The sequence below is a fragment of the Grammomys surdaster genome, unplaced genomic scaffold, assembly GCF_004785775.1.
Source record: "Grammomys surdaster isolate TR1022 unplaced genomic scaffold, NIH_TR_1.0 126115, whole genome shotgun sequence".
Taxonomy (NCBI): domain Eukaryota; kingdom Metazoa; phylum Chordata; class Mammalia; order Rodentia; family Muridae; genus Grammomys; species Grammomys surdaster.
In genome coordinates, this window is record NW_021620923.1 from 4321672 (window position 1) to 4347297 (window position 25626).

Below are 25626 nucleotides of genomic sequence, written 5' to 3' on the forward strand. Positions count from 1 at the left end.
GATGGTTGAGAATAGTCTGACTGAAAGTAAGTAAATCATTCCTCCTTATTTCCTGCTCTTAGCTCCCCAATAACCTAGTATATAGCCCTCTCTCTGCTCCGGGCCCGCTCTGCCCACTCATTATAATACACTGCAAATTTCAGCTCAAGAAAAGGAAAACATTACCAGTGGGGAGAAAAAACACAACCAAACAAAATAGAACCTTCACTCACTCCCATCAGTTCATAACCAGGCTATTCTTTGACTATCTAATAATGAAACTCACCACGTAGAAATTAAAGTCCTTTCCAAACTAAAATTAAAATATAACTCTATGATCATGGATCATCGTGTAGTGAGTACAACTGGCGATAGGACATACAGAAATTAAAAACAAACACAGGAAAATAAGACTAGAAAGAGAAGCACTTAATAATATAACCTAACTTAAAAGTAGAAGCCAAAAGCAAATCCTTAGAGACTTTGAAAGGATACCCAGTAAATCAAAGCAGCTGAAAGACAAGATCATCTTTCAAGTGTAACAGAAAGTCAAAATGATGCATAGGTTAAGAGAAAAAGACAAAATCTCGGAGATTCGATACACAAATATTAGGTATCCTTAAAAGCACGAAATGGCAGAAAGAGAGGAAAATTGACAATGACAGAGTACAGGAAATGTTCTAGAGATGAAGGGTCACAACTTATCAGATCAATCTTCTTAGGCAAGGACTGTGACAGGAGACTCCTCTGTGCTCCATCCCTAGCACAGACCTCTACATTGCAGCTTTAAGCCTGTCAAGCTCCTTCCAGTCTCAGTCATTGCTTTTAATCTACTTCATCTTATCCCCCAGACTTTCCACAAACTATTTTATTTCTCCTCCTGGCTGTCATGAAAGAGTTAATATTCTGTCTTCCAGAATGCTAAAAATAATGGAGGCCAGCTTCCAGACAATGATCTGTAGAACATGGTGCAACATGAAATTTTAGATCCGGGACATGTTTCCCATTCTACTTCATTTGGGCCAGTCTCTCCACTCTCGTCCTTCTGAACCCTTACCCTGATGTGCAGTGTAGCACATTCCAGAATATGAGCCATGCAGTTAGATAGACTCCCATGCAAAAAGTATAATAACGTATTAACTTTGTAATCTTGTAAATTTACCTTTAAAAAGAACTCTCTTTTTTCCTAGTAATACAATGAAGGTTGGAAACAAATGAATATAACTTCTAATTTTTTTTGAACTGTCAAAATCGCAAATGCAGCTATTAGGTTTCATGCTTCTTTTCTAACAATTAATTCTGTAACATCTAAATAGGTTTAACAATTGAAAAGCAGGATCATCCTGCTATGTAACAAATTACATCTGTCTACATTTATAAGCAAAAAAACTCCTAAGATGATGTTACTTAGAGATGGGACCATGGGAAATAATTAAGTCTATTTGGGGGAACAAAGATATTATGGGTTCAGTGCCCTTATAAGACTCAGTAGAGTTTACATACAAGTACCCTCTGATAACCTACCCTTCTTTCTCTCTGCTATGTAACAAAACAAAGAAGCTCACCTTCTGAGACTAGGGAGGGACAGCTTAGAACATAATCATCATAGCCTCTAGGACTTCCAGCATCTCAAACTAGGAGCAAGTACATCTATCTCTGTTACTTAAGCGATCCATTCGATGGCATTTTGTTACGGTAGCTTTTACTAATAAAACAAAGCCTTTATAAATGTTAAAGGCCTGGTGCCAAGAAGCCTCTAGTGCATTTTCTTTTCCTGGTTGGTAAGTAATAGTTCAAGTGCATAAATATAATAGACAGTGAAAATAAGTTAAATCTAAATGTCATTGCTAGTCTTTTAGTTTTAATTAGAATAGTAAAAATAGAGAAGGAAAAGAGGGGAGAGGAGATGAAAGGAGAGAAGGAAAGGGGGAAGAATGGGGGAAGGAAGAGAAGGGGAGGGGAAGGAAGGAGAGGGGATGGGAGGGGAAAGAGAGGGGAAGAGGAGGAAGAAGGGTGGAGAGGGGAGAGAGAGAATGGAATGGTAGGGGGGAGGTGAAGTGGGAGGTGAGGCAGGAGATGAGGCTGGGTGAGGCAAGGCCAGGGGAGGGGTAGTATATGGGAAGAAAATCTTCAGTTTGTAGCCCAGTGAATCTGTTCAATTTACCTTCCTGATCTCTGATACACAGGACTGGCCTGTGTGAACCCTATGTCCTGGGATTCTGATTCCTAAGAGCTTTGACCAGTGTCAGGCTCCAACAAGACACTAGAGATAAAAGGGGAATGAGGGAACAGATCAGTGTCTCCTTGATTCCTCTGGCTCCTTCACTGGAAGGCTGTTACAAACTACCTTTAGTTCTCTACTGAAGGCCAGTGCTCCTAACAAGACAGGGTAGTCTTCCCACAGGGTTTCCAGTTATTAATTATTTTTCTAGTGGAAGAGAGGGGGTTACATTCTTAAGATTTCTAACTCAGCAGTCTTGTGAACATCCAGTTTTTTTCCTTGCATGCTCATATATGAAAATAGCTTTCTTGAAAATAATACCAATTTAAAGTGTACTCTTTGAGTGTGCTACTTGCTTCCCCCTTGGGAGCTGGATAAGAGCACACCTTTATTCACACTTGGGTTAGAATGACTTTCTTTCTGCGAACTCTCTGATCTACTTCTAAATGCTTGAGTGTCACTACCCCTTGTAAGTTTCTGTTGATGTCATACACATCATGAATATATTGTTTATTCATTTTTAATCCAATAGCACTTTCTATTTTAAATCATGCATGCTATCTGTAAGTCTTGGTGTGTGTGTGTGTGTGTGTGTGTGTGTGTGTGTGTGTGTTCATTTACATTTCAAGGACAGGTAAGAATAGTACATAAACAAAAAAGGATACTTAGTAACTATGAAAATTGCTAATTTCCTTTATTTAGATTTAATAATGGTACTATCAGTATACATTTTTAAATATTGAACAAAGTGTTTTAAAATAATGTACATTGAAGTATAAAGAACATGAATAATGTGAATGTAATTATCCTTCAGGTAAGTGGTCTCCTTGTATCTTTAAGGGCATAAATGTTTAATTTATTTTATAGCATTTTATCTTCATTATTGAATTTAAAAAATTAAAGTCTCATTTATAACAAGGTATAAGTAGTTAGTCTTTTTTTCAATAGTTCAGTTGAAAATTTTAAGTGTTTTGCAGAGAACAACTTCAGCAGTAGATAATGCTTATTTTGTTAATGGTTACAAGATAATTCATAAGAGATTTTCACAATAAAAAAAAGGTCAATCCTTTTCTGGACTGAAATAAATTTTCATGTCCTGCTTAAACCACAGCTATAAATTACCAAGTGAGAAAACCCAGGGATAATATTAGGATAAGGGGCCAAAAAGTTCCTCTCACTTGTCTTTTACAGAGATTTTAATAGCTTCCCCCAAAAGGTACATCAGTTTCCACACATGAAAAAATAAATATGTCACAGTTTAGTATTATAGTAGAAACTAAATGTACCCTTATCATTTGAAATGTCTAAACACTAGTAATAATATCTTGTATCAGAGTTTCTAGTCAATTACCCTCACCATAAATTTTAGAGTTTCATACTGAAGAAAAAACAGTTTACCTAATGCTTATTTAAAATCTCCCTGGTATAAACCAGTAATTGGCTTTGTTTTTAAAAAGATTTATTTATTATGTACATAATGTTCTGCCTGTACATATGCCTGCATGCCAGAAGAGGGCACCAGAGCTCATTATAAATGGTTATGAGCCACTGGGAATTAAACTCGGACCTTCTGGAAGAGCAGCCAGTGCTCTTAAACTCTAAGCCATCTTTCTGACACAAAAGCAATAATATTTAAAAATCCAGATGAGAATGTAAAAACTATTTTTAACCATGAAATAATAATATCGGTTAAAATAATATCAACCATTGCTTAATGTGATTAAGGTAGACCACTTTTCAAAGAGAAGAACAGACAGAACTTTATAAAGGCCTTCAATCAGAGTAAAGAGAGGGAACCCAAGGGAGCATTATCATAAATCATTCATCCCTGGGACAGGGTAAGTAATCCTTATCAAAATACTTAGGAACATCTTTTTAATACTTGCATATAAAATGAGGCATCTTAGAGAGGAAATCTAAACCTAAACACAAAATTCATGCATATTTCCTCTCTGCTTTACACACATAGCCTGAAGATAGGCATTAGAGATTCTTGACAATTTATGTAAGAAACAAAATTTCATGCTGTGGAATTTTTCCACTGTATCATCATGTCAGCTCTCAAAAGGCTTCTGATTCTGAAGATTTCAGAATTGAAAGTTTGGATTTGAAAAGCTCACAAACAGATTTAATTATTGTACCACTTACACAAAAACCACATTTTGAAATTCATTTACTCAAAACTTAATTTTAATAGCCAGTGAACTATCTGGGTTCATAAAATTGTCTAAATAAAATAAGCAAAAGAATAATATAATATTTTTGAAAGATAGCAAATCCACACAGTGCTCAAAACAGGCAACCCTATGGAACTAAGAAAGAGCCCAGCTACTCAATACAATCCCTTAAAATTGGCCTTAAATGGGCCTCGGTAGTATTGTGGTGCACACTTAAGACTGAGTTTGGGGCAGGCTTGGCTATATGCAAATACTTCATCAAGAAAAAGAAAGAAACAAGCAAACAAAAAGAGAGAAGGGAACATACCTTCAGTTTGGATCCATGAGGTATCAGGGGAGATTTATTCTGCTTGGGTGGGATATACAGCTCCCATTTTCCATATTCCAGCCTTTTATATGGGTGAGAAAACGGATTCCAACCACCTAAAAACATAGAGATCATGTAACCAATGACTTGCAAGGACTATGAATTTAAAGTAAGATATAACACAGTGCTGACCTGTTGTCAAAAGTTGCTTTAAAAAAACTGTTTTCTGATAATGATTAAAGTATTCTATGAGCCACTTAGAAGAACATAGGATAGTTCAAAATTTGTAAGAAACGCTTTTCTGAGGTAGAAAGATGCTTAGAGGGTAAAGCTGTTTGCGACCAAGTTTAATGACATGACCTCAATCCCTGGAGCAAGCACCGTAGAAAGAATGAACCAATTCTCACAGCTTGTTCCAGGACTTCATTACACATGCTTTAATAAAGACACAGACATACACAGAGGCATGCCTGCATACACTCACCTAAATACAATTTTTAAATGTAAGTAAAAATAATTTTAAAATGCTTCTAAAAATTTGCCTTCGGTTTACTCAAATTAAACATAAATTTTACCATTTTCAAATGTACTTTCAAGTTTTAATCCATTTATTAGTAAATATAAAGTAAAAAAAAAGTCATTTTAAATAAAAACCAACCAAGAAAAATTATATGAAAAAGAAGGAACATTCTAGTCTATTAAATAGGATGCATGCATGCTCATAAAAGTTTATTGAAATAATTTTTGTATACACAAATTCATAAGAATATGAATTAGCTCAAATAAAATATAGAGAAGTAACTCAATCAAAAAGGTAGAATGTTAACCTCAAATATGAAGTAATGGGCCACTATGCTTCAAATGAGGGAGAAAATCCCTTATAAACAACAGTCAACCCTTGCATACAGAGAAGGAACATAATTACAAGGCTTAAGCCAGTATGAAAACAACTGGTTATGCTTACTGCAAATAAGAAAAATGGATCAAGACGTTCTCACACACCCCTAATTCATTCACACCAGTATGCCAAATCTGACCAAACTGTAGAATACCTCGGAAGAAAACAAACCAAGATAGGTGTTTACAACCTTAGAGTAGGTAGGGTAGATTTCTGTCTCTCAAATGAAGCATATGCAAAAAACAAAATTAATTAATTGTTTGATTAGTTAAAATCTTAAAGAAAAGACTGTTCAATTTGATCAGTAAAACATAAGTTTATCTCCCTAACAGAGAGACTAACGGTGCCATCTAACACCTATATTGAATCAGGGAATAGGAGAGAAACCTTTAAAAAAACATAACACCAGGAGCAAAGGAACAAACCAACAGAAAAGAAGCAGGCAAAGGAAATACAGAGGAAGAAGTTTAAAGTTTCAAATTTTCAAACAGCCAATAAGGACATAACAAAAGTACTACAGACAGTATCAATGACTGATAACAACTTGGCACTCAAGTGATACTAACTCAACAGCCCAACAAGTCTCTTCCCAGGCAATGTCCCAGACAAATTCCCCTAAGTAAAAATGAGAGTGCATTAAAACTTTTCATTGAAGAATTAATTGCAAAAGCAAAGAAACAATAAGCAAGTAATTTTTAAATAAGCTACAGAATGTGTAAAACCTATGTGTAGATGGGCAAGGGAAACGACAGGGTGTCATCCAAGGAAGTTACATGCATGCACTAGAGCTGATGAACATGAAACTACAAAGCTCATTTTGTAGGTGCAAAATACCTCTTATGCCAACCTCAAGAAATATACAGAAAGTAATGGATAGAGATGTGCATGTTGTAAAACTATTAAGACTGCAATGAGAATGTGAAATAACATCTACAGTGAGTTTTCTCTGAGATCAGAAAAAAATTATATAGACACCGGGCAGAGAGAGAAATGAAACAAGACAAGCAAAATATTTATCTCACTGAAACCAGCTGAACAAATAGAGGACTTCTCTACCTTTCCAAAAGTGCCATAATGAAAACTCATGATGTCGGCTCTCTGTGCAGAAACACCAGACCAAATCGCTTTCCTTACTATCAGTTATAAAGTGATGCTATCAGGCAAAGGACATTAGATCTTTACATACTGATGAATCCAAATACAGATTAGCAAGCTACTTTCTGAGTTGGTAGTTTCAATTCACACTCCTACCAGCTGCACAGGGGAATGCTCAACTACCCATATCCCCTGCAGTACCAGGGGTTATCATTTTAATAACAAGCCATGCCTGTGTTGCTCAGCCAGGGTTCACAGGAAGAATTAAGCTCTAGTACTCTAAGGATTCCCAGCATGCGATAAATAAACGCCTCTTCAATGCCTCAAGAACAGAACTTGAACCGTCTTTGAGAGGACTGAGAAAACAGATACATCATTTTCTGTGTTCCGCGGATCAGATGCATAACCAGCATGAGAGAAGTTTTCTCTCATTATTTTTCTGGACATAACAATAACGTTTGATATACACTGTTTTCATTTCTTTTCAAAACCAGGCTGTAATTGGGACACTGATTGTTCTCTTTAACCTTATTGTTATTTGGGATAAACTGAGTTGTATTACATTGCCTCTTAAATTTCCTTCATTAATTTCTACTTTTACTGAAATGAAGATAATAAGGTGGCTTGCTTTGAGGTTTAATACAGTGGCAATCAAAGCATTTATTTATTTACCACCCTATTTACTTTTAGCAGCTGAAGCCATTCAATTTTTTTTTACAATAAATTTTGTAGAGGATTCCAACATGGAAACTATATAAAACAAATCAAAGCAGAAGTGCTCTGCTCGACATAGTCCTACATGCCTGTGCCCCTCTAACCTTCCTCCTTCTTATCTGAGCAGACAGGACACAGCTCGTTGGAGTATGACCTAAGTGTATGGTGTGTGCCTATGTCTGCAGATGGATACGTACACATACAAGCACAAGCCAGAGCAGGACATCAAGTATCTGCTTCTATTGTCCTTTGCCCTGGTCGCTTAAGCCATGGTCTCTCACTGAAAAAGAAGTTAAGCTCTTCTGCTAATCTGGATTCCAAGGAAGCTTTTGGGTTCTTCCTGTGTCTACCCTCAACACTGGGGTGATAGGCAAGTTTGGTCGTGCCTGAGTTTGATGTGGGTACTGAGGATTTGAACTGAAATCTTCATATTTGCACGAGAAGCTCTCTTAGCCACTAAGCCATCTCTACAGCTCAGAATTCAGTTCTTAAAAGCTGAGAGCTCCTTGTGTAGGAATAAGAACTCCAGGGCTTCCCCAATCCATGTTGGTGAGGTATTGTGGATACAGCTTCCCATAGTCCTAAAAGTCACAATGTCACAGCAAACTCAGATAACTATGGGTAACTAAGGAATGGCCCGAGGAACAGCACCCCAATTGGTTATCTAATACCAAATGGACAGTTCAGAAAATATACAGATAACAAGACTGAGCAGGTTGTATTTCTGTACTTAACAGAATGTTAGATGTAACATCAATTCATGATAAAGAAGAGGTGATGAATTTGAAAGCTGGGCATGGAGGAGTGGGCAGGGTATGTGGGTAAAGGTTGGAAGAAGTGTCATACACTATACAAAATATTGACAATAGGCAAATTTATAGGCAAATTGTATATTGTTGCCTGGGTACTGTGACAATTACAAAATGCCACTTAGAATACATACCAGGATTCTTTTGAAATAAAAAAAAAGTTTTAAAACTGAGAATGGTGTTACACAAGCTAGTTTTTAATTCTACAAGAAGTATGGGAACTGTATACTTTAAATGGGCAAAAAGCACGCTGTAAGAATTATCTCATATTGAGAAATATCTGAATGAAACTGTTAAAAATAACTCAGAAACAAAGCTCAGGTAGCCTTCCTTTATTTGTTTGTGTTCATTGATCTTTGCTTTGGACTCAAATCAAGTTCTGTCAGAGATATTGTCAAGGAAAAGGCCACATAGGGAGACATAAAAATTTAACACTAAGAAGATAGCCTGGTCAATAGGTAGAATGAAAAGCCAAGTTTGATGGACAAAGATGTCTTTGAAGAGAAAATGACTAAAAGTTTAAAGGCTTGCCTAGGTAGAGAAATTTGAGGATTTAGGGCTGGAGGGAGCAGACAAAACAGGTTGAACTGAAAATAAATACATATAACCATCTTTCCATTTAGAGCCCCAGCTAGCTACATCTGTACAGATGGTTACCAACAGACACACACAAAGCTACTGACAGTAACCTAACAATTTATCTTGAGCTGGTATGGGGTTAAAACTTGGAGACTCAGACGTAAGAGGCTGAGACAGAAATGCTGAGAACTTGAGGAAAGACTGGGCTACCGATGAGGTTTAAGCCAGCCCAGCCTACACCATCAAGGAAAAAACATAGGGCTAGAGAGATGACTCAGTGGTTAAGAGCACTGATTGCTCTTCCAGAGATCCTGAGTTCAATTCCCAGCAACCATATGGTGGCTCACAGCCATCTATAACAGGATCTGATGCCCTCTTCTGGTGTATCTGAAGAGACAGTGTATTCACATACATTAAATAAATAAATGAATAAATAAATAAATAGGCCTTAATTAAAAAGGAGAAGAGGAGTAAGAAAAAGAAAAAAGACAATAAAACCAACAACAAAAGTCTTGCATCCTAGAAAGTCTAAACCTTCAAAAATGCACTGGAAACTAAGTAACAGAGTTAACTATCCAAAAAAGAGATAATACTAAAGCTGTCAATCCAGGATGGTCAAGTAAGAGAAGGTATATGTTAATGTCTCCCATGTGAATAAACATTACTGACTGGGTCAGGGGAGTGGAGTTGGCAAATATAAAAAATCCTATACACTTTCTTTCCTTTTTTTTTATAATGACAGGAGCAAAGGCTCAGAGACTGTCTTATATATAGCAATACAGGAATAGCGTTTTATTATGATAAAAAAAATAATAAAAATAGAAAACATTACAATAGCAGTAAGTAGGTGACCTGGTGAAAGCAGCAATAGTTATGGATTCTCCTTTTGCTGGACATTCAATATCTGATCTGATTATCCCAAGAGTCCTATATAGCATTAAACTTTTCACTTGAATATAATGAAGCAGGCTCAAAGAGCAAGGGTGACAAGGCACAAGTCTCAGAGCTTCTGACAAGGCCAGGATCAGATTCATGTTAGCCTGACTCCTGTTTCAGTCTCTCTTCTTACTCTCCAACATACGTAAACTACCTAGATCCAGGGAGCATCTGTCTCCAGTAGAAACACAGAAAACAACTGTCCTAGTCAGGTTGGGCTGCAAGAACAGATACTTAAACTGTTTTTTCGCTCACACTCCTAGAAGCCAGGCAACTAGATCAAGGGTCCTAGAAGCCAGGTAGGTAGATCAGGAGCAAGCATGCCAGGTTCTTAATAAAGATTTTCTTCTTCCTGCAGAGCAGTGCTATCTTCATGCTTCGATATGTTTAAGGAGTGAGAAGTCTTTCTCATGAGTCTATGATTTAGAAAATACTCCTTCCATTCCTAGAAGTTCTCCCCTCAAGGTCTAATTACATTCCAAAGATTCCACCTCCCAATGCTCTCACTTTGGATATATAAAAACATAGGCATGATAGAGTAGTGTAACACTCATAACTCAACTCATGGCAGGCCCATAACTGCATTTTGCTTTTGCACAGTTTCTTGTCTTAGAACCTTACACTCTGGGAAACATATTTTGCATGTAGATTTTTTTTTTTTTTGCGTATATGTTGTTTGGTTTTCTTTTATCTTCTTTGTTGGTTTATCTGTTTTGTTTTGGCTTTGTCTTACGTCTGTTTTTGCTTTTGTAGGAAGGCTTAATCCTACATGTCTGGTTGCTGTAAGTCAGTCCATGACTTCTGCACCACAGGAAGAAGAGTTCAAGTCCAAATCCCAGGTGAGGGGTCATAGTACAAGGACAAGTCATCACTCTTGGCTTCTAAGTAAGTGACACATTGGTTATTTAGGCTTCTCCCTGCAATGTCCAACTTGAATTCTTCCTGCGATGGCTTATTTTGTATGAGATGATCTCACCCAGGGCAACATTGAGGTCTATGTTACTGAGGGTGGCTTTGAACTCCTTTTCCTCCAACAATTATTTTCTGAGTGCTAGGAATATAGGCCTGCCTGAGTCATTTTCAACCTTTAATGTTAACAAGTTTTGTTATTTACAATGATCCTAGCAGTAATCTTAGCATATGGACTTATGGGAGTTAACCATAAAATCAAGAAAGAACAGAATAAGAAAGAAGAGGAGGAAAATGGGAGAAAGGGGGGTGAGAGAAAGAAAGGACAGGGGAGCTGATATAGAGACAGACAAAAATAGATTCAAAGACAGACAGAGGAGAGAGGCACACAGAAATAGTTCATTTGATCTATTGGGCAGTTTTCTGTCTGTCTCAGTAATAAGTACAAATACCTGCAGACGACAGGAGTTCATTATTTCAGAGAAAACTGGAGCTGTGAGAGAAAAGGCCCCTCAGTTGGATAGACATCTGTGCACACGACTTCCTGCTTCTGTTTACTGCAGAGGACACAGGTGACTGTGTTCTTCTTCACTCACTTCCGCCACATTGCTATTTGATTGTTTGCTTTTGCAGTTATTTCTGATTTTATTTTGAAACAGAATTTCATACTGATTATTGAAGATGCCTTTTTTGAAAGACTGGCCAAGTAAGCCCCATGACCCACGGTCTTTACTTCCCAGGTTCAGGTGACAGGTATACATGATCCCTAACGTTTAATGTGGGTACTGGATATCTGAACTTGGGGTCTCGTGCTTACACAGAAAGCACTTTGCCCCAGCCATCTCCCTAGCCTCTGATTTTGATTTTATTTCTCTCTGCCTTTTCCTTGAAATAATTCCTGCCTGAATTTGTTCCTCATAGCTCTTTCAAAATGTTATTTCAATTATCTTTTGATGTTCTGAGGATTCTGAACATCCCATCTTGGTCTTTTTGTTTCCAACATTCAAACACAATAAATTAGTACAGTAAACCAACCTTTTCTTCCCATCCAAGTCTTTGGTACTGACTGCCTAGTTTCTTGAATTCTTCCTCCATTTCTTCAGATCAGACCAATGTCTGAAATGTCCCAGGCTGAATTCATGGTGATTCCCAAATTCCCAACCCCAGTTGTTATTCTCAGATTTCATTTTACTCAAGTTTTCAGTGAAGCACTTGGCCAAGCCTCCTTAGGCTCCAGTAACCCACTCCTGTCACCACTCTGGTTACCACAGTGATGCCAGGAGTAAGAAAGAGTGCAGACATTTGAAAGCTAGTTCAGTTAATATGGATAAGAAGCAGTGTTAGCTGCTATAGCTGTTGACAGGAGATACTCTGTTGTGGCCTGGCAGACATTCCCTCACATGTACTTGGATACACAGAGATACACATGAATAAGTAATAAAAAAACATTATGACAGAAGTGAATGAAGGATAGCCTTTCCTTTATAAATATACTCCAGGAAGTAGAGATGTGGCGATTCTGTATACAGAAGTGGTAGCCTCATAGAAAGAGGAAAGGAACACAGATTTACACTGTCAAAGAGGCAAGGGGAAAAAGAAGTGAAGGCATTGATCTGTAACATCACTTTTTATATTAACTTTTATAAGCACATATCAATACAAACAGTATCGAGGGGAGATAATTGGTGGCCCAAATGTTGCCTTTCGCCTGGCTTCTGTTCTCTCAGAGAAATCAGACTAAGTGCTATGACAAAAAGCGAATGGTGCCATGGTAAAATAAGAGAACGATTCCAGAGAGTGTGAGAAAAATAGATAGGTAGAGAATGGAGAGAGTGGAGCCAGAAGTGTGCGATCAATTTCTGTGCAGTTGGCAACCATGAATCTATACTGGACAAGCAGTACCGCACAAAGCCTTGTGATTTTTTTCCCCATAGTCCCAGAAGAAAAATTAGACAGTTTGATGTCTGCAAATCTACAGATCTATAGAGCAGGCATGGTAGAAAGTCAAAGTTGAAAAGACATGAAATGCTCAAGAGCAAAGTAAGGAGTCTATATAGGATCAAAGGAAAGTAGTCAGTAGTCATGGCACAGAATGTCCTGGACCTAGAGGTCTCAGAAGCTGGGACTAAATGGGATTAGAACATTTAAAAAAAAAAAAACTGCCTAATGATAGTTCTAGTTTACAAACTTGGATGGAGAGTTCCATTAACTAACAGTAGCTGGGGCTGCCTGCACTAGACCTGCATAAGGGCAAACTGGCCAAAATTTCAGCATAATTGGGGGAAGAAGTGAAGTCCTGCCCCATACTGAGGGCTGCTTGCACTGACAGATGCTGAGAGGCAGGAAGATCATTCCTTCTACGATCACACTCCCACTGTTCACTTTCCCATGTTCTTTGGATGGTCCCTATACTCAGAAAGGACTAACTGATCTTAGTAGATTTCTTTTTTATAAAGAGAAGAGAAAGAAAACAAAAACAAAACAAAACAAAACAAAAACAGACATGAACGTGGGAAGGAAACTTGGTGGGGATGATGGTGGAGTTCTGGAAGGGAAATGGGGGTTAGATATGATCATATTTCATTGTGTAGATGTATGAAACTCTAGAGAAGAAAATAATAACTTTAAAAAAAATGATTTCCAACAATTTTCTTCAATTGTTCACTAGCAGCCTTGTCTCTCGTCAATATATCTCCAGTGCTATTCCCTTTCCATCCTGTCTTTTTATTAGATGTTTAAAACACAATCACTCTCACTGATGCACAGATTCATGTGTGACAAGTGAATACCACCACTACTATAGGCTGAATTTTATAACATTGTGTCATACATGCACTACTGTAAAACTATGGCTACAGCCAACTTGTGCAACATTAGGAGTGACCAGCTCAACTCCCCACACACAGCCTAAGAGATTTACAAATTTTTTTTTTAGTTCTTCTTACTGTAAGGTATCTAAATTCAGAGATCTAGATATATGCATTCTGGGATCCATAAGTTATAATAACCCACAAAACAAAGTTGAGGGATTTGTTTATTATACATTTTATTAAATTTCCAACTATCCAACTAGGTTAATATGGTCTAGATTTGACATAAAGCTTCTCTTTTAAGATAGATTCTTAATATTCTTTGTTATAAATTCCAAAACAACATTACAATAAATAGAATTCCTATAATCTGTATAAATGAAACATATATCATATATGTACATAAATTATAATTATTCAATATTCAATAACCTAACACAGAACTTTGCAAATAATTAAGAAGTCACCAAGTAATAACTTAAATAATATTTCAACTTTCTATGCCAAATCAAGGCAATATAACCTAATTGGGTAGTTAAAAATTTAATAAAAAGTAGAACTAATAAAAACCTCAACTTTGTTTGATAGGTTATCACAAATGATATTCTTCTTATACCTAAATAATATATAAATTATTTGTGTTTTATCAAATGTGAGAAATTATTTGCAAACATAGAATGTAGGTGGTTACTTCTGTTCATTTTTCCAAGTAATCACGATCCATATCAAATCTATAACTAAAAGTAGCAAGAGCATGTTAAATTAAAAACTACATGGCTCAAGCAAATCTATTCATCATTTAAGATAGATTCTTAATATTCTTTATGTTATAAATTCCAAAATAACATGCATAATATATATTATTTAAATTATTTAATTTGTAATGTTAGATATATATTATGTATATACATGAGTTACCTTTTAGTAGATTATTTCCACTCAACAAAACAATCTTCTATAATGCTCAACAACCTGTTCAGACATTTATAAAATGCTTAATTATCTATATATAAACACTACTGGCATCTAATACAGACTTCTAAACGTGATTGGTGCATTTAGTGGATGTACGGTATGTAATACATTAGACTATGTTCCTTCTGAATTCCAAAATCCAAGAAAAAGATGAATCCCTTTTAAATGAACCAATGTGTTTATTAGAATCGTGGGGTGTAAGAAAACTTCAATTCCGGCTCTGTGTCATGCTGATAGAGGCAGAAACTCTCAGGTTAAACTCCTCTCTTTGTAGTACAAGTTTCAATTTGGATTTTAAGAAGCTCGAGGCCATCATTTCTCACATCTTTTCCCACTCCCATTTCAGAAATCAGAGACTCAATTTCAGGAAAATACTGTCACGTTATATGGAGGCTAACCATGTTCAAGAATAAAGCCAACCGCCATTAAAGGTAATTCCATTAAAGAAACATTTTAACTATTTATGATTATGACTACTTTAGCTTTCCATTTAAGAAAACTATATTTAATATAAGATAAGGCAAATAGTCTTGTAAACTGAACTACAGATCAAATTCATAAAACTCTTAAATTTGAAACAAAAATCATTAACCTGTTGTTCTAATCACAGCTACCTGCTAATGCTGCCTGGCTCTGTTGTCTCATCCCCATTCTATTAATTTCCCAGGACTGAGGACTCGGTTTTACTGTACCACTACTTTTTGACCAGACTGTACAACTAAGCTTCCTTTAGCTTTTCAGCTTTTCTTGAGCACTGAAGACTACCATACAGATATAATCAGGTTGTATTCATTATCCCTAAAATGCTTGAGTTTTATATTTCTACTCTTTTTATATTGTGAAGTACATACATTAAAAAGAAGAAGAAAAAGAAGAAACATTGATAATGGGATTCAAGACTAAATATAAAATTCATTTAGCTTTTACGAGTGTTTTATTCACTTAGTACAAATTTTAGTAATTTCATGGTTGAAATGAAGTGTCTTGGTGTGAAATTTTCTACTTGTAAACATTGGTGCTGAAATTTTTAATAATGGAGTACTTCATACTACAGGTTTGGGGATTAGGAGTCTACATTCCAGAACTTTAATACTCCAGTGATAGAACCATTAACATCAGTTTTCCCTGGGCCAACCCCTGTCCACAGAGCACAGTGGGACCTCTAGAACAACAGAATGACATTCTTTCTAGAACTCTGTAGACTTGAGAGCTCTGAAGCCACAGAATAACCATGGTGGTTTGAATGAGAATGGTTACCACATGCTTAGATATTTCAATACATGGCCTCCAAATGGTGGAACTGTTGGGAGGGAATAGGAAGTATGACCTTATGGGAGAAAGAGTGTCACTCCAGATAGGCTTTCTGCCTCTGCCTCTGCCTCTGCCTATGACCCCTGACCCCAACTCCTTACACCTGCATCCTCTCCCATCCCCCACCCTGCCCCCTGCCTCTACCCATTTAAATGAATATATATATATATATATATATATATATATATATATATATGCACCATTCCTGCCTGTTTGCTCCCATGAAGGTCATGGACTCCATCCTCTGAACTGCAGATTCATCTATAGAACTCTCAGCTTCTTCTCCAGTACCTTGCCTGTCTGCTGTCACCATGCTCCCTGCCATAGACTAACTATACCTCTGTGTAGGAGGAGCTAAGGTGAGAGGAGTAAGGAGAGGAAGAAGAAAAGGAAGAGGTGGAGCTAGAGGGAGAGAGAGATTTAGGAGGATGAAGAGCCACGAGGGTATGGAGAGCAGTCCTGGGTAACAACTTATATTTAGGTTAGCTAATTGAGAAACACCTCTAATTGTATGGGTATATTGTTATTGAACATTACCAGACATATAAAGCCTTTGATTAATCTTTACGCACTAGAGTTCATTCATACTGGTTACCACGTGGATGGTGGGATGGTCTGGGCACAGCCCAGAGCTGTGATTGGCAGACCCATCTCCCACACTGGTGTCTCACGGGTAGCAGGGCTAGTGTTTCTGGCTTGCCATTTCTAGCTGATGCACACATGTGGCCTCTGGCCACAGAACATGGTGGCTGAGCTAGGCAGAGCTGCCGCAGCTTAGATAGTCAGCTTGACCAGCAGCCGTTTCAAATAATTACTTCAACACCTCTGAAACTGTAAGCCAGCCGCAATGAAAAGTTTTCTTTTATGAGAGTTGCCATGACCGTGGTGTCTCTTCACAGCAGTAGAACACTGACTCAGACAGTATCCCCATTAAGGTAATAAGCAGGAATGTTAAAAGTGTGGAAACGTCCACACTAAAATCCAGTGTAGCCAACTCATAGACTGGAACACAGATGCCTGAGAGAGGAAGGAGAGGAAACCTGCAGGTGCAATGGCTCCCTTGTCTTGTTGCTCTGCCATACCTGACATGCTTTGCTTTGATGAATGGAAACCTCTGAAACCATGAGCCAAAATAAGTACTTCTTCACTTCAAATTCTTCCTTCAGGAAGTATGACTACAGCTGTGGAAAACTAATTAAAACAACCATGTTCAATCCACTGATTGCACAGGGAAAAATTAATAAAACTGATACAATTTCAACTGGAAACCTTACTTTTTCATTCAAGGAATTAAAAAGGGAATATTCTTTGCAGTATAGACTGTACTATTCATAGAATGCACTTAAACTTTTTGGAGATTCCAAAAAGCAATTCAAAATTAAGGCATAAAAAAAAAATTTACTCTGAAGGTGCTTCATGGAAGGCACCATGCTAAAAGCACTCAGAAACAAACTTCCGTTTGATCTTACCAGCAGTCTGTACAAAGCAAGTTCTTCCTGCAAGGCTAATGATGGAAGTCTGCAACAAAATATAGTACAGATGAGGATAATCCATCTGCTTACAACAATGATTTCCAATTTTCTGTACGCCTCACATGAGCGTGCTTTCTTACTAAGCCTTGGAGAGTGACTGAATCTCAATCTTCATTGAGAAAAGATTAACAACTCTATAATGTTGCAATTACCTTCAGGGTAATGATGGTATATTTACAGGAGATTTCAGCTTGTGATTCCTCATCCTGTGGAGATGAGGAAAAAGGAGAACAAATACAGACTATTTTCTATAGAAGTCACTCCTTTCAAAATGAAATGAAAATTGTGGCGAATAGGCTTAGCTTTTGACAGAGTTTGTTTTGATTTAATATGTACAATTAATCTGAGATACTTTTGTGGTACTCAGCATGGCCTAACCATAAAATAATAATAATAATAATAATAATAATAATAATAATAAAAGTTTTAGTTCCCATGTTTGATAAAGCACCGAAAGGATAAGTAGGCAAAACAGGAAAGGAGTAAAGGATAAAATGACATCTTCTGCCTTCAGAATCCTCAGACTGCACGGGTAACACTCAGATATGAGTTGATTAACAGGAACCATAAGTATGATCAGAGTGTGGATTATCCCATCTCTATTTCTCCTGCTCTGTCAGGCAGGCAAACTGGTATGACCTCAACACGTGTTTGGAACGAAGAAAACACGTCTGTATCCTGAAGATGCAGACCCAGGGTGGAAGAAGGCATGAGGAGGAACAGTGCTTCGCTGCATCCACTTCTCTAGGCACCATACCTTCCTTTATACTTGCTCTAGAAGTAACAGTGAGGCTGAACCACAGTGTATGTGTCAGGTGTTCTGATTTCCTCTGGGAAGCCTTAAACCAACTTGGTATGGGACAGCTTGCAATCTGGCCAATATATCTGAACAATATAGAGTCTCACATGTGTGTTTTTATGCTTTAATAACTTACTCTGTCACTCACTATAGCTTAAGAAGAAGAATATTCACTGGAGAGTACTAAAACCAGAAGCTAGTCTACCGGTTAATAACATTAAAATATTAGTAAAGATCAGCAGCTGTGCCACTGAAATGTAAGGGGAAGTAAGAAAGTATGGTCCCTCTTTACTTTTTTATTCAGAATTGGCAAGTCTGGTTACTTTCTCCAGAAGGGAAATATAAATTATATCTATCCAATAAGTATGTAATAAAATTCTCTCAAAAACTTTCTTCATGTGTTCACTATAATATTTCAATTAAAATATACCTTTTGGTGACTAAATTTTATAAAGAATTCATATTAAAGACAAGTCCTGAATATCGGTTAAATACAAACTAATGATAAATTTAATTTAAGATTTTAAACCTATTTCTAACTTAAGAAATGTTAATGCAATCTACTTTTAATTAAATACATCTATAGCAACTTAATTCTAAATCTTAGGGTTTTGGAACCCAATTTTTTATGAGAAGAATATTACTGAAACTCATCTGCATTGAATGACACTCTTCCACTCCTTAGGCTCGCTGAATTCATTATCTCTCTTCTGGGCATGAATACATTGCTGTGACGGATGATGAATAAGATATATAGGACAAATGATGCACTTTTTCATTTAAAAGACTAAAAAGGAAATTCACTTTAGTCTCCTGTCTCCCTAGTTTCATTAAAATCTAAATACAGCTATTCTAAGAGATTTTTTTTTTCTAGATCAGTTCAGTTTGGGGGAAAAAATGTCTCATGTATCATTTAAATCAATTATAGATTCCCTAGAAATATACCACAAAAGTTTATTTCCAAAATCTTTGGCTTAATGATAAAAGAACAACTTACCAGCAAACTAAATAATCAAAATACTTAAAAGGTAATATTACAAATATACTATTTCTACCTGTCAGAAAATTAGTCTTAGCATTTGTTCTTACTTTAGAGCATGGATTTGAAAATGTCTTCCAGTTTTAGTTACTTTTCTATTGCTGTGAAGAGGCACCATGACCAAAGCAACTTATAAAAGAAAGCGTTGAATTGGAGGCTTGCTTACAGTCTCAGAAGATGAGTCCATGAACATGAGGGCACCATGGTCGGGAGCACAGCAACAGCAGGCAAGCAGAGCACTGAAGCAACCGCTGATAGCTTATATGATGAAACAGCCCAGAGAGAAGGGAGGGAGGGAAAGAAAGAGAGGTGGAAAGACAGAAGAAGTGTGTGTGTGGAGAGAGAAAGAGGAAGGGGAAAACAGGGAGGAGGGGGCAGAGAGAGAGAACCAGAAAGAGGACAGGGAGCTAACTGGAAACAATCTAGGCTTTTGAAATCACAAAGCCTAACCCCAGTAGCACACCTCCTCCAATAAGGTCACACCTCCTAATCCTTCTCAAACAATTCTGCTAACTGCAAACCAAGCATTCAAATATATAAACCTAAAGGAGCCGTTCTAATTTAAACCCCCACACTTTCCAAATTATTTACTAAAATATCTTAACAAAGATTGCTTTTACAAATGTATTTTTAACTAAAACATCACATACAAATGCCAACAAATACTTAAAATAGGAACAAATGTTCAATATAATGTTATTATTTTATGTGGTCACCATTTATTTGCATTTTTACTCTCATTTACATTGTAGAATTTCCACTAAATATTCCAATAAAAGTACCATACACATACTACAGTATTTTTCGATAGAGAATAGTTAAAGCATTTAACTGATACAATAACTTTAAGAACCTTAAGAATCTTTTCATATGTTTTTAAGCTAAGGAAATGTAAGACAAAATGAATTTACAGAATGTATGTAGGGCTTAGATGCATAAATAGTCTTATGTCCATTGCTTGATGATATTTTAGAAGCCTCTGATAGATTATTATAACGCTAGCAATTTGCTTTTGTGGAAGCCTAAAACTGATTCACTTTTCAGTATCAGATACTAGCTTAGCTGGAGTAACATACAGGAAGTGAGGAAGAAGTAAGAGAAAAGTAAGGAAGAAAGAAAGAAGGGGGGTGTCACATCAAACACAGAAGTCACAGCCTCCACCTCAAGAAGCAGGGTTTGGAATCTGTCTCCAATAAGCCGATTAAATGGGACAAATTAATAGTGAAAGACAGAAAAGGCAGGTTTACAGGATATGATCACATTAGCAAGAGGGACAAAGAGGTCCAGTGATTCAACTCCCTTAACCATTGTCCAGTTCTACCCTGTGATCCTTACAGGAAGGAGACTTTACTTAGAAAACAAGAGAAAAAGATAAATAACTAAGCAGTCTGACCTAGGTGTGTCTCTCTATCTACCAATGTCTTAACACCAAATCTTTCTCCAAGTCAGGCAAGGTCATCAAATAAAGCTGTAAAACCTTTCTACAGGATGCAAGTAACTCCCAGGGATGCCCCCAGGCTTCAGCCCTTCCTCCTCAGCAGGTACTCTGGAGCGAATTCTAAATTCCTGTGGCCCTTTTTCAAACAGTTGTGATATCTACAGGGAGAAGCAGAAGTGTCTCATCAGACTATACTCTATCCTACCAAACTGTCTGGTTACAAAGCAATCAATCCACAAAAACAGAAACAGAACCTGTCTTCCTGTAAATATACAATGTAATGCTATTTTTGTAAGTGAGGTCACTTACAAAACCTTTTAGAATAATAGCTTTATGGTCTGTTCCTTTAAATCACATTCAGGGAAATCTCAGTAAAGTCTGGCTAATCTCAAACTCCCCATGCAATGACTCAGAGCGTCATCTAAGTTTTTTAGACTAACTCAGAACCCTGGAGCCTGCATGTTCCTGTTTCATAAAGTCATTATCTTGGCATCTACTTCAGGAACAAAATAAATTATTTGATATATTTATTGAGTCATGTTCTGTCTTGATTGGAACCCGTACTCGAGGAGGTTTGAGACAAAATGTATCTGCTTACAGAGGAAAAGTGAGATCTATTGTCTACTGCTGCCAAGAAAGGAGAATGCTTTTTACAAAATCTATAGAGAGCCAGCACTTCTCTGGTGTTCCATTTTGCCACTAGTATCCCCATAAAAGCATCTCCATATATGTAGAGACCAAGGGAGCTGGCAAAAAAAAAAAAAAAAAAAAAAAATTAGAGCAGAGAAAGATGGGGAAATGATAATATCCAAGGCAATACAAGAGAATTTCAAACATATGCTCACACACCAAGAAGCTAATTTTCATGTAGTAGTATTCACAATAGACAAAGTAGAAACCATCCAAATGTTGATTCACTCAAGTAAATATATAGACATATCAACTGGCCACAGAAAGAAAGAAACAAACAAAAATGGGATCCCAGGGGATTAGTACATAGCACAAAACTGGATTGTAACATCTAAGGCTAAGAGAAAGTAGTAGCCAGACAAAAAAGTACCACAAGAAGTCACATGGAGAAGAGCTATGGGGTCTCTGGAGGAAATAACCAAGTGCTCTGTAATTCATATAACATATTATGTATACATTGTGCAGGCTAGTGTACAAACCACACTTAATGTCAACCCCACGCTCAACAGAAAATGGCCAACACAAAAACAACTCAATGGGATTTTGGGGAAGATTTTGTTTCCAATTCTTTTCCTGGGCATTTTTCTATGCTCACAGTTCATTTGCTTATACAGTATGGTTTCTGATTTTGTTTTTATGTATTTTCTATGTGTGCCAATGTGCAAGTCTCAGCATCTGTGTATGTGGTTTGTACTTTTGGGAGTGGGGGCGGGGCATTTTTTCTGTCTGGTTGTGTACAGATTTAGACCCCAGTTAGAATCCTAGGTTTGTTTGTTTTTGTGGATTTGGGTGAGTGTGGAGTTAAGGAAGAATTTGAAGGGGTTAGAGGAGAGGAAACCATAGTCAAAATATCTTGTATTAAAAAATCTATTAAAAAGTGAAGAATTCAAACTAATAGAGAAAAAGAAGGTAGATTTGAGACGAGAATGAGATGAGAAGCCAGCTACAGCAGCAATCCTCAAGGCTTCACAGAAAATGACAGACATGTGATCTGAAGGTAAATACATGGGTTTGGGGGTGAGGGGCGGGCCGTGAATGCTGTCCACCTTTGATAGGTAAGCCACATTTCTGTAAACTCTTCCACAATGCAAAATGATATTAAGACATTTGGTATCTGTGGCATAAGAAGGAAAATACCAACAAATTAAGCTAAAATTTTCTTAAGTGTCTATCATAAATGACAGTTTCTTTGTTCAAAGTTAAATGAATAGCTGCATTGTGATCAAGAGGCTGTTGATCTATGTTAAAATCTGTCATAGTCCTGGCTCTATGTGACTATTATAACATAGAGCACTGCTCCTCTAAGAAAGCTTCTGATATAATTAAAGAATGATATATCTTTGTTTAAGTAAATAGTAAGTTTAATAAAACCATTCTGATAGACAAAAGTTGTTAAAATTTCACAAAATGACTGCTAAAATTCATTTTAAAAGGTACAGACTTTACATACAAGTGAAATATCAAAACTTTAAAACTAACAGGAACTGCCATCTTATCCACACAGCATAAAATTTTAAGAGGATTTTTATAAAAAAAAAAAAGAAAAAGCAATATGGTGATAGAAAATTACTACTTATGTCATGCAGTTCAAAATCTCCCTTCAAGCATTAAGGTCTCTAACAGCAATCTTCTAAAATCCTAGGAAGGATGCATCTCCACCAATATAATCCCATTAAGCATTCCAACAAGACTCTGTGATCTAGCACAACTGGAGTCTGAATCTATACATGGAATGAAAATATTAGTTAAAACAGGACAAGGAAAATACACAGACATGTGTCTATACATGTACAAATTATACAAATAAAACTTTTTAAGAGAAAATATAAACATAAGCATATATCCACCCATCTTCTGATGGAAGGTTAAAACCAGGTTTTTCAATTGGATCTTCTATAAGGATTGTGAGGTGCCTTGCTTTACAGAAACAATAAAGACAGTACAAATTCCACAGCTTCCAGTTCCATTTCAGTTACAGTAGAATGAAAGGTATAAGACATATGGGGTTGGGGGAAGCACTTAAAATTCATTTAAATGTGTATCCTCACTCATCTCACCTGCACATAATTTATTTCTTCCAAGTTATCCTGGTTGAGACTTTGCTAATACCACAGGAGTTTATTTTCTGTCATACTCATAGTTCATCATTTCATATAATATTATGGCACAGAATTGTAATGAGAAGAATTATCATTCACAGGATGGTGGATGGTAGGAAATGTTCACTTCACAAGATGCACAAGTTGCAAGAGGTGGACGCAGACTGCATACATATAACAGGAAAAAAGAAATTCACTCCCAGTGCTCAGTGTTCTGTGGGAGTCACTGGACACTACTTACAATGTGTCTGTAAACAGATGCAAATACACTAAATCCAATAAACAGAAGAGGGGCTAAAGAACCAGTATTAAGTTGGAAAGTAAGAGGAGGTACCAAAACTTTCTACAAAATGTTTTTTTGCTGATTGCTTCTTTTAGAGTCACACTCATTACAGAGGACATTTCTCAGCAGGGACACTGTTTTGGTAAGCAGCACTCTAAACCTTTCCTGACCTAGCTTGCAATTTGCCACCCCTCTGCCAAGCAGTTCCCAGAATAGTCCTAAAACCTTTGCTTTAAAGCAACATCAAAACTCCAGTAAGCAAACTGAAGGTAAGCCATGTGCACAAAAACTCATAGGGAGTTGACAATATCTACCAGGCAAAGAATTCCTTTGAAGCTCCTTTGGAATCCAGAAGTCAGAAACCAAGAAACTTCCAAACAATCTAAGTAGAGCATTCTTCTTCCCATCCAACTCCCTTCCCTCAGAAAAAAATTAAAATCAGAGAGTATAATGAAGTCTGCAACATTTATGTGTGATATACAAAAATGTGATTATTTTCTGGGATCATATGTGCTATACAATGAAATTTTGGTCAATAACTAAAATATACATGCACCTGTGTTCCCTGAGATACTACAGTATAGTGATTTCATAGGCTCCATCTGGGTAGGTACATTCTATGGTATTCCCATGGAAACAAGGTAACAAGAAACGAGAAATTCTAACACAGTGTAGGCTGTATCCTTGTCCTTCAGAGACAGTGACTGTATTACTGACCCTAATCTATTGAGCATCTCCATGAAACAGTATTCATCCTCTAAGCATACCTCATTGACATAAGGCTGGTCTAGATTATGTAATAAAGGAAAAGTACAAGTCATATTTGACTCCTAAGTCAAAGCCTTTAGAGCTACCCCAGGATGCTTCCACTGATCGTCCTCTCCCCCCACCACCCATCTTTCAGGAGATCAGCAGTGCCCCAAGGAGATTTTTCTCCATTATCCTGGATTCTACAAGGAATCAAACACACTGGGCAGAGCCACAGCTGACTACCGAAGCCAACGTGAGTGGATAAAGAAGGCTTTGTCTTTATCAGCTGTTCAAATGTTGGAGCTGTTTGTAAGACACTGCAGTGAGAGCTGAGTGTCACTGGCTTAGATTAGGGGATGAAAGTAATACAAAAGCAAGTGATGTCAGAACTGCAGTGTTTGAGTCATAAAATTATAAACCAATCAGTATATTCACTCATTTCAGGTCAGTGCCTCTCAAACTGTGATGCTAAATCAATTATACTACTGTAGAATTAGAAATCTATTTTAGATCTTACATAAAATAGGAAAATGACAGGAAATCCAAACAAAACGCTTTCAGAGTTGAAGAGGATTTCAATTCCTTGGCAATGCTCCAGTGCTAAATAGCATTGCAGGTACCATTCGGGGCTGTTACCACACCCTCTAGCTCCCTGCATGGGTGCCCCTTTAAAGTGACTGAAAGAAAATGAGAAACTTGTCTCACTTTCCCTCAAATAAAGAAAATAAATATACTTTGTAAAATGCGAACTTCTTTTGTCAAGAAGTTTTTAAGACACAGATGGCAGGCCAGCAGGATGGCTCTTCAGGTAAAACTGAGTATTATACAAGTCTGAGTACCTAAATTTGATTCCCCAGATCCTAGAGTAGAAGGAAAAAAACAAATCCACACATACACACACACACACACACACACACACACACGTATACACACACACACACATACACCACATACTCCATATACATTAAAATACCCATACACACAGGAATAATAAATTGTTTAAAAAATAATAAATGGAAATAGGTCTTTTTCAGTTTGGACAAAATCAACTATCTTATTTTTTGAGATCTAACTCCTTCTGAAATGAATACAGTAATCTCTTAGCATTTGAAAATGCATCTTCTCCTGATGACTGTAGCATAGAACTTGATATAGATGCTTCACATTTGTAAAGAAGAACCCAAAGCAAACTGGGCAGGAAACATCACCATAGCATCTTTGTCTCTCACTGAACCATGTGAAGGGACCTGGTTATGGAACTCAGCAGTATTTTACA

General features: G+C 36.9%; 1 protein-coding gene across 1 annotated transcript in view; it reads right to left on the minus strand.

Annotated features, from left to right (window-relative positions):
- Window positions 1-25626, minus strand: part of Gbe1 (1,4-alpha-glucan branching enzyme 1) — a 222166-nt gene that overhangs the window by 146495 nt on the left and 50045 nt on the right. The window contains exon 3 of the mRNA XM_028756259.1: window positions 4685-4800. Coding sequence (XP_028612092.1) covers window positions 4685-4800 — 116 coding nt within the window. The remainder of the gene's footprint in view (window positions 1-4684; window positions 4801-25626) is intronic.